This window comes from Oncorhynchus mykiss, chromosome 9 (assembly GCF_057628025.1).
Source record: "Oncorhynchus mykiss isolate SJ-2025 chromosome 9, ASM5762802v1, whole genome shotgun sequence".
In the NCBI taxonomy this organism is placed as follows: Eukaryota; Metazoa; Chordata; class Actinopteri; order Salmoniformes; family Salmonidae; genus Oncorhynchus; species Oncorhynchus mykiss.
Window position 1 is genome coordinate 82,320,672 of NC_143030.1, and position 16,727 is coordinate 82,337,398.

The 16,727-nt window shown below is 51.6% G+C and overlaps 1 protein-coding gene across 3 annotated transcripts in view; it reads right to left on the reverse strand.

The window, feature by feature from the left end:
* The window catches only part of LOC110532861 (RNA-binding protein 10), a 91,260-nt gene that overhangs the window by 11,119 nt on the left and 63,414 nt on the right, over positions 1-16,727 (reverse strand). For all 3 annotated transcript variants that reach the window (XM_036986980.2, XM_090185582.1, XM_090185583.1), the window contains 4 exons: positions 16,479-16,570; positions 13,993-14,187; positions 13,641-13,853; positions 13,498-13,557 (listed from right to left, as the gene is read on the reverse strand). In XM_036986980.2, the coding sequence (XP_036842875.2) occupies positions 13,498-13,557; positions 13,641-13,853; positions 13,993-14,187; positions 16,479-16,570 (560 nt within the window). The remainder of the gene's footprint in view (positions 1-13,497; positions 13,558-13,640; positions 13,854-13,992; positions 14,188-16,478; positions 16,571-16,727) is intronic.

The window sequence follows — 16,727 nt, forward strand, 5'->3', positions numbered from 1 at the left end:
TTCTACCTGACTCAATGGGGAGGGAAGTAGAGCAGCGTGTTCTACCTGACTCAATGGGGAGGGAAGTAGAGCAGCGTGTTCTACCTGACTCAATGGGGAGGAAATGGGGAGGAAAGTGTGACCAGGCATTAGGGATGGAGGTGTGACCAGGTACTTGGGATAGATGTGTCATCAGGCATTAGGGATGGAGGTGTGACCAGGTACTAGGGATGCAGGTGTGACTAGGGATGGAGGTGTGACCAGGTACTAGGGATGCAGGTGTGACTAGGGATGGAGGTGTGACCAGGTACTAGGGATGCAGGTGTGACTAGGGATGGAGATGTGACCAGGTACTAGGGATGCAGGTGTGACTAGGGATGGAGGTGTGACCAGGTACTAGGGATGCAGGTGTGACTAGGGATGGAGGTGTGACCAGGTACTTGGGATGGAGGTATGACCAGGTACTAGGGATGGAGGTGTGACCAGGTACTAGAGATGGAGGTATGACCAGGTACAGTGCCTTGCGAAAGTATTCGGCCCCCTTGAACTTTGCGACCTTTTGCCACATTTCAGGCTTCAAACATAAAGATATAAAACTGTATTTTTTTGAATCAACAACAAGTGGGACACAATCATGAAGTGGAACGACATTTATTGGATATTTCAAACTTTTTTAACAAATCAAAAACTGAAAAATTGGGTGTGCAAAATTATTCAGCCCCTTTACTTTCTAATGATGATAATTACAATCCACCTGTGTGTAATCAAGTCTCCGTATAAATACACCTGCACTGTGATAGTCTCAGAGGTCCGTTAAAAGCGCAGAGAGCATCATGAAGAACAAGGAACACACCAGGCAGGTCCGAGATACTGTTGTGAAGAAGTTTAAAGCCGGATTTGGATACAAAAAGATTTCCCAAGCTTTAAACATCCCAAGGAGCACTGTGCAAGCGATAATATTGAAATGGAAGGAGTATCAGACCACTGCAAATCTACCAAGACCTGGCCGTATTAGGGATGGAGGTGTGACCAGGTACTAGGGATGGAGGTATGACCAGGTACTAGGGATGAAGGTGTGACCAGGTACTAGGGATGGAGGTGTGACTAGGGATGGAGGTGTGACCAGGTACTAGGGATTGAGGTGTGACCAGGTACTAGGGATGCAGGTGTGACTAGGGATGGAGGTGTTACCAGGTACTAGGGATGGAGGTGTGACCAGGTACTTGGGATGGAGGTATGACCAGGTACTAGGGATGGAGGTGTGACCAGGTACTAGGGATGGAGGTGTGACCAGGTACTTGGGATGGAGGTATGACCAGGGCTGGAGGTGTGACCAGGGATGGAGGTGTGACCAGGGATGGAGCTGTGACCAGGTACTAGGGATGGAGGTGTGACCAGGGATGGAAGTGTGACCAGGTTCTAGGGATGGAGCTGTGACCAGGGATGGAGGTGTGACCAGGGATGGAGCTGTGACCAGGTTCTAGGGATGGAGGTGTGACCAGGGATGGAGGTGTGACCAGGGATGGAGGTGTGACCAGGGATGGAGGTGTGACCAGGTTCTAGGGATGGAGCTGTGACCAGGGATGGAGGTGTGACCAGGTACTAGGGATGGAGCTGTGACCAGGGATGGAGGTGTGACCAGGTACTAGGGATGGAGGTGTGACCAGGTACTAGGGATGGAGGTGTGACCAGGTACTAGGGATGGAGCCGTGACCAGGTACTAGGGATGGAGCTGTGACCAGGTACTAGGGATGGAGGTATGACCAGGTACTAGGGATGAAGGTGTGACCAGGTACTAGGGATGGAGGTGTGACTAGGGATGGAGGTGTGACCAGGGATGGAGCTGTGACCAGGTTCTAGGGATGAAGGTGTGACCAGGGATGGAGGTGTGACCAGGGATGGAGGTGTGACCAGGTTCTAGGGATGGAGCTGTGACCAGGGATGGAGGTGTGACCAGGTACTAGGGATGGAGCTGTGACCAGGGATGGAGGTGTGACCAGGTACTAGGGATGGAGGTGTGACCAGGTACTAGGGATGGAGGTGTGACCAGGTATTAGCGATGGAGCTGTGACCAGGTACTAGGGATGGAGCTGTGACCAGGTACTAGGGATGCAGGTGTGACTAGGGATGGAGGTGTGACCAGGTACTAGGGATGGAGGTGTGACCAGGTACTTGGGATGGAGGTATGACCAGGTACTAGGGATGGAGGTGTGACCAGGTACTAGGGATGGAGGTGTGACCAGGTACTTGGGATGGAGGTATGACCAGGGCTGGAGGTGTGACCAGGGATGGAGGTGTGACCAGGGATGGAGCTGTGACCAGGTACTAGGGATGGAGGTGTGACCAGGGATGGAAGTGTGACCAGGTTCTAGGGATGGAGCTGTGACCAGGGATGGAGGTGTGACCAGGGATGGAGCTGTGACCAGGTTCTAGGGATGGAGGTGTGACCAGGGATGGAGGTGTGACCAGGGATGGAGGTGTGACCAGGGATGGAGGTGTGACCAGGTTCTAGGGATGGAGCTGTGACCAGGGATGGAGGTGTGACCAGGTACTAGGGATGGAGCTGTGACCAGGGATGGAGGTGTGACCAGGTACTAGGGATGGAGGTGTGACCAGGTACTAGGGATGGAGGTGTGACCAGGTACTAGGGATGGAGCCGTGACCAGGTACTAGGGATGGAGCTGTGACCAGGTACTAGGGATGGAGGTATGACCAGGTACTAGGGATGAAGGTGTGACCAGGTACTAGGGATGGAGGTGTGACTAGGGATGGAGGTGTGACCAGGGATGGAGCTGTGACCAGGTTCTAGGGATGAAGGTGTGACCAGGGATGGAGGTGTGACCAGGGATGGAGGTGTGACCAGGTTCTAGGGATGGAGCTGTGACCAGGGATGGAGGTGTGACCAGGTACTAGGGATGGAGCTGTGACCAGGGATGGAGGTGTGACCAGGTACTAGGGATGGAGGTGTGACCAGGTACTAGGGATGGAGGTGTGACCAGGTATTAGCGATGGAGCTGTGACCAGGTACTAGGGATGGAGCTGTGACCAGGTACTAGGGATGGAGGTATGACCAGGTACTAGGGATGAAGGTGTGACCAGGTACTAGGGATGGAGGTGTGACTAGGGATGGAGGTGTGACCAGGTACTAGGGATTGAGGTGTGACCAGGTACTAGGGATGCAGGTGTGACTAGGGATGGAGGTGTGACCAGGTACTTGGGATGGAGGTATGACCAGGTACTAGGGATGGAGGTGTGACCAGGTACTAGGGATGGAGGTGTGACCAGGTACTTGGGATGGAGGTATGACCAGGGCTGGAGGTGTGACCAGGGATGGAGGTGTGACCAGGGATGGAGCTGTGACCAGGTACTAGGGATGGAGGTGTGACCAGGGATGGAGGTGTGACCAGGTTCTAGGGATGGAGCTGTGACCAGGGATGGAGGTGTGACCAGGGATGGAGCTGTGACCAGGTTCTAGGGATGGAGGTGTGACCAGGGATGGAGGTGTGACCAGGGATGGAGGTGTGACCAGGGATGGAGGTGTGACCAGGTTCTAGGGATGGAGCTGTGACCAGGGATGGAGGTGTGACCAGGTACTAGGGATGGAGCTGTGACCAGGGATGGAGGTGTGACCAGGTACTAGGGATGGAGGTGTGACCAGGTACTAGGGATGGAGGTGTGACCAGGTACTAGGGATGGAGCTGTGACCAGGTACTAGGGATGGAGCTGTGACCAGGTACTAGGGATGGAGGTATGACCCGGTACTAGGGATGAAGGTGTGACCAGGTACTAGGGATGGAGGTGTGACTAGGGATGGAGGTGTGACAAGGGATGGAGCTGTGACCAGGTTCTAGGGATGAAGGTGTGACCAGGGATGGAGGTGTGACCAGGGATGGAGGTGTGACCAGGTTCTAGGGATGGAGCTGTGACCAGGGATGGAGGTGTGACCAGGTACTAGGGATGGAGCTGTGACCAGGGATGGAGGTGTGACCAGGTACTAGGGATGGAGGTGTGACCAGGTACTAGGGATGGAGGTGTGACCAGGTATTAGGGATGGAGCTGTGACCAGGTACTAGGGATGGAGCTGTGACCAGGTACTAGGGATGGAGGTATGACCAGGTACTAGGGATGAAGGTGTGACCAGGTACTAGGGATGGAGGTGTGACTAGGGATGGAGGTGTGACCAGGTACTAGGGATTGAGGTGTGACCAGGTACTAGGGATGCAGGTGTGACTAGGGATGGAGGTGTGACCAGGTACTAGGGATGCAGGTGTGACTAGGGATGGAGGTATGACCAGGTACTAGGGATGGAGGTGTGACCAGGTACTAGGGATGGAGGTATGACCAGGTACTAGGGATGAAGGTGTGACCAGGTACTAGGGATGGAGCTGTGACCAGGGATGGAGCTGTGACCAGGGATGGAGGTGTGACCAGGGATGGAGGTGTGACCAGGGATGGAGCTGTGACCAGGTACTAGGGATGGAGGTGTGACCAGGGATGGAGGTGTGACCAGGTACTAGGGATGGAGCTGTGACCAGGGATGGAGCTGTGACCAGGGATGGAGGTGTGACCAGGGATGAAGGTGTGACCAGGGATGGTGCTGTGACCAGGTACTAGGGATGGAGGAGTGATCAGGGATGGAGGTGTGACCAGGTTCTAGGGATGGAGCTGTGACCAGGGATGGAGGTGTGACCAGGGATGGAGCTGTGACCAGGTTCTAGGGATGGAGGTGTGACCAGGGATGGAGGTGTGACCAGGGATGGAGGTGTGACCAGGGATGGAGGTGTGACCAGGGATGGAGGTGTGACCAGCGATGGAGGTGTGACCAGGTACTAGGGATGGAGGTGTGACCAGGTACTAGGGATGGAGCTGTGACCAGGTACTAGGGATGGAGCTGTGACCAGGTACTAGGGATGGAGGTGTGACCAGGCACTAGGGATGGAGGTGTGACCAGGTACTAGGGATGGAGGTGTGACCAGGTACTAGGGATGGAGGTGTGACCAGGTACTAGGGATGGAGGTGTGACCAGGTACTAGGGATGCAGGTGTGACTAGGGATGGAGGTGTGACCAGGTACTTGGGATGGAGGTATGACCAGGTACTAGGGATGGAGGTGTGACCAGGTACTAGGGATGGAGGTGTGACCAGGTACTTGGGATGGAGGTATGACCAGGGCTGGAGGTGTGACCAGGGATGGAGGTGTGACCAGGGATGGAGCTGTGACCAGGTACTAGGGATGGAGGTGTGACCAGGGATGGAGGTGTGACCAGGTTCTAGGGATGGAGCTGTGACCAGGGATGGAGGTGTGACCAGGGATGGAGCTGTGACCAGGTTCTAGGGATGGAGGTGTGACCAGGGATGGAGGTGTGACCAGGGATGGAGGTGTGACCAGGGATGGAGGTGTGACCAGGTTCTAGGGATGGAGCTGTGACCAGGGATGGAGGTGTGACCAGGTACTAGGGATGGAGCTGTGACCAGGGATGGAGGTGTGACCAGGTACTAGGGATGGAGGTGTGACCAGGTACTAGGGATGGAGGTGTGACCAGGTACTAGGGATGGAGCTGTGACCAGGTACTAGGGATGGAGCTGTGACCAGGTACTAGGGATGGAGGTATGACCCGGTACTAGGGATGAAGGTGTGACCAGGTACTAGGGATGGAGGTGTGACTAGGGATGGAGGTGTGACCAGGGATGGAGCTGTGACCAGGTTCTAGGGATGAAGGTGTGACCAGGGATGGAGGTGTGACCAGGGATGGAGGTGTGACCAGGTTCTAGGGATGGAGCTGTGACCAGGGATGGAGGTGTGACCAGGTACTAGGGATGGAGCTGTGACCAGGGATGGAGGTGTGACCAGGTACTAGGGATGGAGGTGTGACCAGGTACTAGGGATGGAGGTGTGACCAGGTATTAGGGATGGAGCTGTGACCAGGTACTAGGGATGGAGCTGTGACCAGGTACTAGGGATGGAGGTATGACCAGGTACTAGGGATGAAGGTGTGACCAGGTACTAGGGATGGAGGTGTGACTAGGGATGGAGGTGTGACCAGGTACTAGGGATTGAGGTGTGACCAGGTACTAGGGATGCAGGTGTGACTAGGGATGGAGGTGTGACCAGGTACTAGGGATGCAGGTGTGACTAGGGATGGAGGTATGACCAGGTACTAGGGATGGAGGTGTGACCAGGTACTAGGGATGGAGGTATGACCAGGTACTAGGGATGAAGGTGTGACCAGGTACTAGGGATGGAGCTGTGACCAGGGATGGAGCTGTGACCAGGGATGGAGGTGTGACCAGGGATGGAGGTGTGACCAGGGATGGAGCTGTGACCAGGTACTAGGGATGGAGGTGTGACCAGGGATGGAGGTGTGACCAGGTTCTAGGGATGGAGCTGTGACCAGGGATGGAGCTGTGACCAGGGATGGAGGTGTGACCAGGGATGAAGGTGTGACCAGGGATGGTGCTGTGACCAGGTACTAGGGATGGAGGAGTGATCAGGGATGGAGGTGTGACCAGGTTCTAGGGATGGAGCTGTGACCAGGGATGGAGGTGTGACCAGGGATGGAGCTGTGACCAGGTTCTAGGGATGGAGGTGTAACCAGGGATGGAGGTGTGACCAGGGATGGAGGTGTGACCAGGGATGGAGGTGTGACCAGGGATGGAGGTGTGACCAGCGATGGAGGTGTGACCAGGTACTAGGGATGGAGGTGTGACCAGGTACTAGGGATGGAGCTGTGACCAGGTACTAGGGATGGAGCTGTGACCAGGTACTAGGGATGGAGGTGTGACCAGGCACTAGGGATGGAGGTGTGACCAGGTACTAGGGATGGAGGTGTGACCAGGTACTAGGGATGGAGGTGTGACCAGGTACTAGGGATGGAGGTGTGACCAGGTACTAGGGATGGAGGTGTGACCAGGTACTAGGGATGGAGGTGTGACCAGGTACTAGGGATGGAGGTGTGACCAGGTACTAGGGATGGAGGTGTGACCAGGTACTAGGGATGATGGTGTGACCAGGTACTAGGGATGGAGGTTTGACCAGGTACTAGGGATGGAGGTGTGACCAGGGATGGAGGTGTGACCAGGTACTAGGGATGGAGGTGTGACTAGGGATGGAGGTGTGACCAGGTACTAGGGATGGAGGTGTGACTAGGTACTAGGGATGGAGGTGTGACCAGGGATGGAGCTGTGTCCAGGGATGAAGGTGTGACCAGGTACTAGGGATGGAGGTGTGACCAGGGATGGAGCTGTGTCCAGGGATGGAGGTGTGACCAGATACTAGGGATGGAGGTGTGACCAAGGATGGAGGTGTGACCAGGGATGGAGGTGTGACTAGGTACTAGGGATGGAGCTGTGACCAGGTACTAGGGATGGAGGTGTGACCAGGGATGGAGCTGTGTCCAGGGATGGAGGTGTGACCAGATACTAGGGATGGAGGTGTGACCAGGGATGGAGCTGTGACCAGGTACTAGGGATAGAGGTGTGACCAGGGATGGAGCTGTGACCAGGTACTAGGGATGGAGCTGTGACCAGGGATGGAGCTGTGACCAGGGATGGAGGTGTGACCAGGTACTAGGGATGGAGGTGTGACTAGGGATGGAGGTGTGACCAGGTACTAGGGATGGAGGTGTGACCAGGTACTAGGGATGGAGGTATGACCATGTACTAGGGATGAAGGTGTGACCAGGTACTAGGGATGGAGGTGTGACCAGGTACTAGGGATGGAGGTATGACCAGGTAATAGGGATGAAGGTGTGACCAGGTACTAGGGATGGAGGTGTGACTAGGGATGGAGGTGTGACCAGGTACTAGGGATTGAGGTGTGACCAGGTACTAGGGATGCAGGTGTGACTAGGGATGGAGGTGTGACCAGGTACTAGGGATGGAGGTGTGACCAGGTACTTGGGATGGAGGTGTGACCAGGTACTAGGGATGGAGGTGTGACCAGGTACTAGGGATGGAGGTATGACCAGGTACTAGGGATGAAGGTGTGACCAGGTACTAGGGATGGAGCTGTGACCAGGGATGGAGGTGTGCCCAGTGATGGAGGTGTGACCAGGGATGGAGCTGTGACCAGGTACTAGGGATGGAGGTGTGACCAGGGATGGAGGTGTGACCAGGTTCTAGGGATGGAGCTGTGACCAGGGATGGGGCTGTGACCAGGGATGGAGGTGTGACCAGGGATGGAGGTGTGACCAGGGATGGAGCTGTGACCAGGTACTAGGGATGGAGGTGTGACTAGGGATGGAGGTGTGACCAGGTACTAGGGATGGAAGTGTGACCAGGTACTAGGGATGGAGGTATGACCATGTACTAGGGATGAAGGTGTGACCAGGGATGGGGCTGTGACCAGGGATGGAGGTGTGACCAGGGATGGAGGTGTGACCAGGGATGAAGGTGTGACCAGGTACTAGGGATGGAGGTGTGACTAGGGATGGAGGTGTGACCAGGTACTAGGGATGGAAGTGTGACCAGGTACTAGGGATGGAGGTATGACCATGTACTAGGGATGAAGGTGTGACCAGGTACTAGGGATGGAGGTGTGACCAGGTACTAGGGATGGAGGTATGACCAGGTACTAGGGATGAAGGTGTGACCAGGTACTAGGGATGGAGGTGTGACTAGGGATGGAGGTGTGACCAGGTACTAGGGATTGAGGTGTGACCAGGTACTAGGGATGCAGGTGTGACTAGGGATGGAGGTGTGACCAGGTACTAGGGATGGAGGTGTGACCAGGTACTTGGGATGGAGGTGTGACCAGGTACTAGGGATGGAGGTGTGACCAGGTACTAGGGATGGAGGTATGACCAGGTACTAGGGATGAAGGTGTGACCAGGTACTAGGGATGGAGCTGTGACCAGGGATGGAGCTGTGACCAGGGATGGAGGTGTGCCCAGTGATGGAGGTGTGACCAGCGATGGAGCTGTGACCAGGCACTAGGGATGGAGGTGTGACCAGGGATGGAGGTGTGACCAGGTTCTAGGGATGGAGCTGTGACCAGGGATGGAGCTGTGATCAGGGATGGAGGTGTGACCAGGGATGGAGGTGTGACCAGGGATGGAGCTGTGACCAGGTTCTAGGGATGGAGGTGTGACCAGGGATGGAAGTGTGACCAGGGATGGAGGTGTGACCAGGGATGGAGGTGTGACCAGGTTCTAGGGATGGAGCTGTGACCAGGGATGGAGGTGTGACCAGGTACTAGGGATGGAGCTGTGACCAGGGATGGAGGTGTGACCAGGTACTAGGGATGGAGGTGTGACCAGGTACTAGGGATGGAGGTGTGACCAGGTACTAGGGATGGAGCTGTGACCAGGTACTAGGGATGGAGCTGTGACCAGGTACTAGGGTTGGAGGTATGACCAGGTACTAGGGATGGAGGTGTGACCAGGTACTAGGGATGGAGGTGTGACCAGGTACTAGGGATGGAGGTGTGACCAGGTACTAGGGATGGAGGTATGACCAGGTACTAGGGATGGAGGTGTGACCAGGTACTAGGGATGGAGGTATGACCAGGTACTAGGGATGAAGGTGTGACCAGGTACTAGGGATGAAGGTGTGACCAGGTACTAGGGATGAAGGTGTGACCAGGTACTAGGGATGGAGGTGTGACTAGGGATGGAGGTGTGACCAGGTACTAGGGATGGAGGTGTGACCAGGTACTAGGGATGGAGCTGTGACCAGGGATGGAGGTGTGACCAGGTACTAGGGATGGAGGTGTGACCAGGGATGGAGGTGTGACCCGGTACTAGGGATGGAGCTGTGACCAGGTACTAGGGATGGAGGTGTGACCAGGTACTAGGGATGGAGGTGTGACCAGGTACTAGGGATGGAGGTGTGACCAGGTACTAGGGATGGAGCTGTGACCAGGGATGGAGCTGTGTCCAGGGATGGAGGTGTGACCAGGGATGGAGGTGTGACTAGGTACTAGGGATGGAGCTGTGACCAGGTACTAGGGATGGAGGTGTGACCAGGGATGGAGCTGTGTCCAGGGATGGAGGTGTGACCAGATACTAGGGATGGAGGTGTGACCAGGGATGGAGCTGTGACCAGGTACTAGGGATGGAGATGTGACCAGGGATGGAGCTGTGACCAGGTACTAGGGATGGAGGTGTGACCAGGGATGGAGGTGTGACCAGTGCATTCGGAAAGTATTCAGACCCCTTAACTTTTTACACATTTTGTTACGTTACAACCTTGTTCTAAAATGTATAAAATCAATATTTTTCTTTGTCAATCTACACACTATACCCCTTAATGACATCACAATACCCCTTAATGACATCACAATACCCCATAATTACCTCACAATACTCCTTAATGACAAAGCAACTGTTTTTTAGAATTTTATGGAAATGTATAAAAAATGCTAATTTATTTACATAAGTATTCAGACCCTTTGCTATGAGACCTGAAATTGAGCTCAAGTGCATCCTGTTTCCATTGAACATCCTTGAGATGTCTCTACAACTTGATTGGAGTCCAGCTGTGATAAATTCAATTGATTGGACATGATTTGGAAAGGCACACGCCTGTCTATATAAGGTCCCATAGTTGACAGTGCATGTCAGAGCAAAAACCAAGCCACGAGGTTGAAGGAATTGTCTGTAGAGCTCCGAGAGAGGATTGTGTCGAGGCACAGATCTGGGGAAGGGTACCAAAACATGCTTGCAGCATTGAAGGTACCCAAGAACACAGTGGCCTCCATCACTCTTCAATGGAAGAAGTTTGGAACCACCAAGTCTCTTCCTAGAGCTGGCCGCCCGGCCAAACTGAGCAATCGGGGGAGAATGGCCTTGGTCAGGGAGGTGACCAAGAACCGGTTGGTCCTGTGGAGATGGGAGAACCTTCTAGAAGGACAACTATCTCTGCAGCACTCTGCCACTCAGGCCTTTATGGTATCGTGGCCAGACGGAAACCACTCCTCAGTAAAAGACACATGACAGCCCGATTGGAGTTTGCCAAAAGGCACCTAAAAACTCTCAGACCATGAGAAACAAGATTCTCTGGTCTGATGAAACCAAGATCGAACTCTTGGCCTGAATGCTAAGCTTCATGTCTGGAGGAAACTTGGCACCATCCCTACTGTGAAGCATGGTGGTGGCAGCATCATGCTGTAGGGATGTTTTTCCAGCTGCAGGGACTGGGAGACTAGTCAGGATTAAGGGAAAGATGAATGTAGCAAAGTACAAAGTACAGAGAGATCCTTGATGAAAACCTGCTCCAGAGCGCTCAGGACCTCAGACTGGGGAGAAGGTTCACCTTCCAACCTTCCAACAGGACAACGACTCTAAGCACACAGCCAAGACAACACAGGAGTGGCTTCGGTACAAGTCTCTGACTGTTCTTGAGTGGCCCAGCCAGAGCCTGGACTTGAACCCAATCGAACATCTCTGGAGAGACCTGAAAATAGATGTGCAGTGACGCTCCCCGTCCAACCTGACAGAGCTGTAGAGAAGAATGGGAGAAACTCCCCAAATACAGGTGTGCCAAACTTGTAGCGTCATACCCAAGAAGACTCAATGCTGTAAGGTGCTTCAACAAAGTACTGAGTAAAGGGTCTGAATACTTATGTAAATGTGATATTTCAGCTTTTTATTTTTAATAACTTTGCTAAAATTTCTACAAACCTGTTTTTGCTTTGTCATTATAGGGTAATGTGATGTCATTATGGGGTATTGTGATGTCATTATAGGGTATTGTGATGTCATTATGGGGTATTGTGATGTCATTATGGGGTATTGTGATGTCATTATAGGGTATTGTGATGTCATTATAGGGTATTGTGATGTCATTATAGGGTACTGTGTGTAGATTGATGGGGGGGGGGGGGGGGAACAATTTCATCCATTTTAGAATAAGGCTGTAACGTAACAAAATGTGCAAAACGTCAAGGGGTCTGAATACTTTCTGAACGCCCTGTTTGCAGGATAGATTCAAGCTCTGAGGTAAACAGCTCTCTGCTGCTCTGTCTACCTCCACAAGTAATGTCTTTACCCAATGGATGATATTAAAGCTTAATCGCTGAAAGTTGTTAGCAATATTACACGTTTAAAAAAATCTTGTTTTCTTCGGATGCTTGCAGTGCAAGGAATTCTTTGATGCCTCTTTCTGAAATATGGCTATTTAGTTGTTGTTTTTTACCCTGGCTTTATAGTGCTGACTGCAATTTTGAGATTATAAACTGTGAATGTGGAAGAGATCATTGGCTAATAAATGTGCAGGTAGCATTTCCTTCACACAAAACATTCTATAATGTCACACATATCGCTGTTTTGAAGCCTCTGTTGAAGAAATGGTTGTGTCATCTGTCCTGTTTTCACTGCATCCAATTGTGAAATGGCTGATTTGGACTCATACTGTTCGTTAGCTTTAAGTAATCTTTTGTGAAATTATTTGAAAGCGGGTGTTTTCTTGAGAATTGTCAAAACAGGAAAGGCTTTTTATTTTTTTTTACCCTGAAGACGATTGGGGAAATAGTTAGATGTTGAAATAACATCATTATCTGAATGTAATTTACAGGACTGTACTTCCTCACTGATATCACAGAATCTGGGAAGGCCCTCATGGAAGAATGCCTCATCAAAATGTTAAAATGTAATTATATTTAATATCGGCCTCCGAGACCCCCAACAATCGGCATCGGCGTTTAAAAATCATTCTCTAATCTAAACTTGTATTAATCATGGCCGAATACTGACCGGGCAAATTGTCTCTCTCTGCCCGCATGGCAAAATAATTATAATGGCAGAAAAATTGCTTTAAAGGTCCAATCCAGCTGTTTTTATGTCAATATCAAATCATTTATGGGTAACTATTAAGTACCTTAATGTGATTATAAAATAAATAAAATAAAATTAGAAACAAAAATAGCTTCTTAGCAATGAGCAATTTCTCAAGCAGTCATTTTGCTAGGACTGTCTGGGGGTGGTCTGAGTTGGGGAGAAAACTTCAAATGAGCTGTTATTGGCAGAGAGGTTTGGAACTCTCTTTCTTATTCGTCAATTAACTAATTTACCGCCTGGTGATGTCACCATGGAAGGCCAAAACTCCACCCCACCAAAACAGGCTGAAATTTCTTTTCAAACAGCTCAAATAGTAAAAGGACATTATCATAATTTTCACAATTTCACAGTATTATTCCAACTTCAGCGTGGAAATATATATAAAACACACAAAAAAATCTAATCTTTGATTGCACTGGGTATTTGTGTTTGCAACATGGTCTCTACGCCCCATGGCAAAATGTGTAGAATTATAGGAAATTAACTTTAAAACTAAACATTTTCTCTCCACCGTCAAGAGGGCGAACAATAAAATGTTTCCCCACGTGGTGGGGGGCCCTCCCCAACCAAATCTCTCTTAGGGCCCCAAATACCTAGAGCCGGGCCTGGCGAGAGAGAGAGAGAGAGAGAGAGAGAGAGAGAGAGAGAGAGAGAGAGAGAACAGAGGGAGGGAGAAGGATAACCATTGGAATAGAAAGAGTAGGAAACAGAGAAACAGAGGGAGAGGGAGAAGGGGTGTGTACCTCTCTGTCTGTGTGTCTGAGCTGGTCCAGGATGATCTGAGGTCTTTCAGACAACGCCCCCTACAGGCCAAAGAGGAGAAGGGTCAGAGCTGTGTGTGTGTGTGTGTGTGTGTGTGTGTCATGTGTGTCCGTGTGAGTGATACCTTCTTCTCCAGGACAGCATAACCGGCGTCAGCGCTGGCGGACTCTCGGCGATCGTCAAGGCGACCGTGTCCAGGCACCCGGGCGTAACCAGGGGGAGGAGCCATAGAGGTCACAGGGGTGGTGGAGCAGGAAGAGGAGGAAGAGGAGAGAGAGCGAACGTTCTCCTTCTGTCTGTTCAGACTCTTAGCCCAACGCTCCATGTCCTTCGCTATCTGAGAACACACATTAGCACACCTATGTAGCTTAGTTTTGTGTGTGTGTGTTGTGTATGAGTGTGTGTGTGTGTGTGTGTGTGTGTGTGTGTGTGTGTGTGTGTGTGTGTGTGTGTGTGTGTGTGTGTGTGTGTGTTACCTGTTGGGCTGTCTTATTTTTGGGCTTGTCCTTCTTCTCCTTGCCTCCAGGAGCAGAAGAGGGAGGATCAGGGGGGGCGGAGTTATCACCGGGGGCAACGGCAGCCTCAGCTGTTGATTGGGCAGGAGCTGGAACGTAGGTTTGCTTCTCTCCGTCCCAGTACATATACTGCAGAGTGACCCCGTTATAGTAGTACTAGAGACAGAGAAGAGGAGAGAGAGGGTCGTAGTAGAGTCCAGTTAGAGGGTCGTAGTAGAGTCCAGTTAGAGGGTCGTAGTAGAGTCCAGTTAGAGGGTCGTAGTAGAGTCCAGTTAGAGGGTCGTAGTAGAGTCCAGTTAGAGGGTCGTAGTAGAGTTCAGTTAGAGGGTCGTAGTAGAGTCCAGTTAGAGGGTCGTAGTAGAGTCCAGATAGAGGGTCGTAGTAGAGTCCAGATAGAGGGTTGTAGTAGAGTATGTGCTACCTGTGAGTTAGGGTCGTAGTAGAGTCCAGATAGAGGGTCGTAGTAGAGTCCAGTTAGAGGGTCGTAGTAGAGTATGTGCTACCTGTGAGTTAGGGTCGTAGTAGAGTCCAGATAGAGGGTCGTATTAGAGTATGTGCTACCTATGAGTTAGGGTCGTAGTAGAGTCCCGTTAGAGGGTCGTAGTAGAGTATGTGCCACCTGTGAGTTAGGGTCGTAGTAGAGTCCCGTTAGAGGGTCGTAGTAGAGTCCAGTTAGAGGGTCGTAGTAGAGTCCAGTTAGAGGGTCGTAGTAGAGTCCAGTTAGAGGGTCGTAGTAGAGTCCAGTTAGAGGGTCGTAGTAGAGTCCAGTTAGAGGGTCGTAGTAGAGTTCAGTTAGAGGGTCGTAGTAGAGTCCAGTTAGAGGGTCGTAGTAGAGTCCAGATAGAGGGTCGTAGTAGAGTCCAGATAGAGGGTTGTAGTAGAGTATGTGCTACCTGTGAGTTAGGGTCGTAGTAGAGTCCAGATAGAGGGTCGTAGTAGAGTCCAGTTAGAGGGTCGTAGTAGAGTATGTGCTACCTGTGAGTTAGGGTCGTAGTAGAGTCCAGATAGAGGGTCGTATTAGAGTATGTGCTACCTATGAGTTAGGGTCGTAGTAGAGTCCCGTTAGAGGGTCGTAGTAGAGTATGTGCCACCTGTGAGTTAGGGTCGTAGTAGAGTCCCGTTAGAGGGTCGTAGTAGAGTATGTGCTACCTGTGAGTTAGGGTCGTAGTAGAGTCCAGATAGAGGGTCGTAGTAGAGTATGTGCTACCTGTGAGTTAGGGTCGTAGTAGAGTCCAGATATAGGGTCGTAGTAGAGTATGTGCTACCTGTGAGTTAGGGTCGTAGTAGAGTCCCGTTAGAGGGTCGTAGTAGAGTCCAGTTAGAGGGTCGTAGTAGAGTATGTGCTACCTGTGAGTTAGGGTCGTAGTAGAGTCCCGTTAGAGGTTCGTAGTAGAGTCCAGTTAGAGGGTCGTAGTAGAGTATGTGCTACCTGTGAGTTAGGGTCGTAGTAGAGTCCCGTTAGAGGGTCGTAGTAGATTATGTGCTACCTGTGAGTTAGGGTCGTAGTAGAGTCCCGTTAGAGGGTCGTAGTAGAGTATGTGCTACCTGTGAGTTAGGGTCGTAGTAGAGTCCCGTTAGAGGGTCGTAGTAGAGTATGTGCTACCTGTGAGTTAGGGTCGTAGTAGAGTCCAGATAGAGGGTCGTAGTAGAGTATGTGCTACCTGTGAGTTAGGGTCGTAGTAGAGTCCAGATAGAGGGTCGTAGTAGAGTATGTGCTACCTGTGAGTTAGGGTCGTAGTAGAGTCCCGTTAGAGGGTCGTAGTAGAGTCCCGTTAGAGGGTCGTAGTAAAGTCCCGTTAGAGGGTCGTAGTAGAGTCCAGATAGAGGGTCATAGTAGAGTATGTGCTACCTGTGAGTTAGGGTCGTAGTAGAGTCCAGATAGAGGGTCGTAGTAGAGTATGTGCTACCTGTGAGTTAGGGTCGTAGTAGAGTCCCGTTAGAGGGTCGTAGTAGAGTATGTGCTACCTGTGAGTTAGGGTCGTAGTAGAGTCCAGTTAGAGGGTCGTAGTAGAGTCCAGATAGAGGGTCGTAGTAGAGTATGTGCTACCTGTGAGTTAGGGTCGTAGTAGAGTCCAGTTAGAGGATCGTAGTAGAGTCCAGATAGAGGGTCGTAGTAGAGTATGTGCTACCTGTGAGTTAGGGTCGTAGTAGAGTCCCGTTAGAGGGTCGTAGTAGAGTCCAGTTAGAGGGTCGTAGTAGAGTATGTGCTACCTGTGAGTTAGGGTCGTAGTAGAGTCCCGTTAGAGGGTCGTAGTAGAGTCCCGTTAGAGGGTCGTAGTAGAGTCCAGTTAGAGGGTCGTAGTAGAGTATGTGCTACCTGTGAGTTAGGGTCGTAGTAGAGTCCCGTTAGAGGGTCGTAGTAGAGTCCCGTTAGAGGGTCGTAGTAGAGTCCCGTTAGAGGGTCGTAGTAGAGTCCAGATAGAGGGTCGTAGTAGAGTATGTGCTACCTGTGAGTTAGGGTCGTAGTAGAGTCCAGTTAGAGGGTCGTAGTAGTAGCCAGAACTCTCCTCGTATTGGTACGTGGACACGTCCGGGACCGCTACACACAAATCAGAATGTCATTATTTAAATCAGCCTTTATTATCATGTCCATTATCTGTGAGGATCAATCAATAAACTCAAAACACTCTCTAACACATATCTGCTACACCTCCACACAGAGAGACATCCCTATACACGCACACACACACACGCAC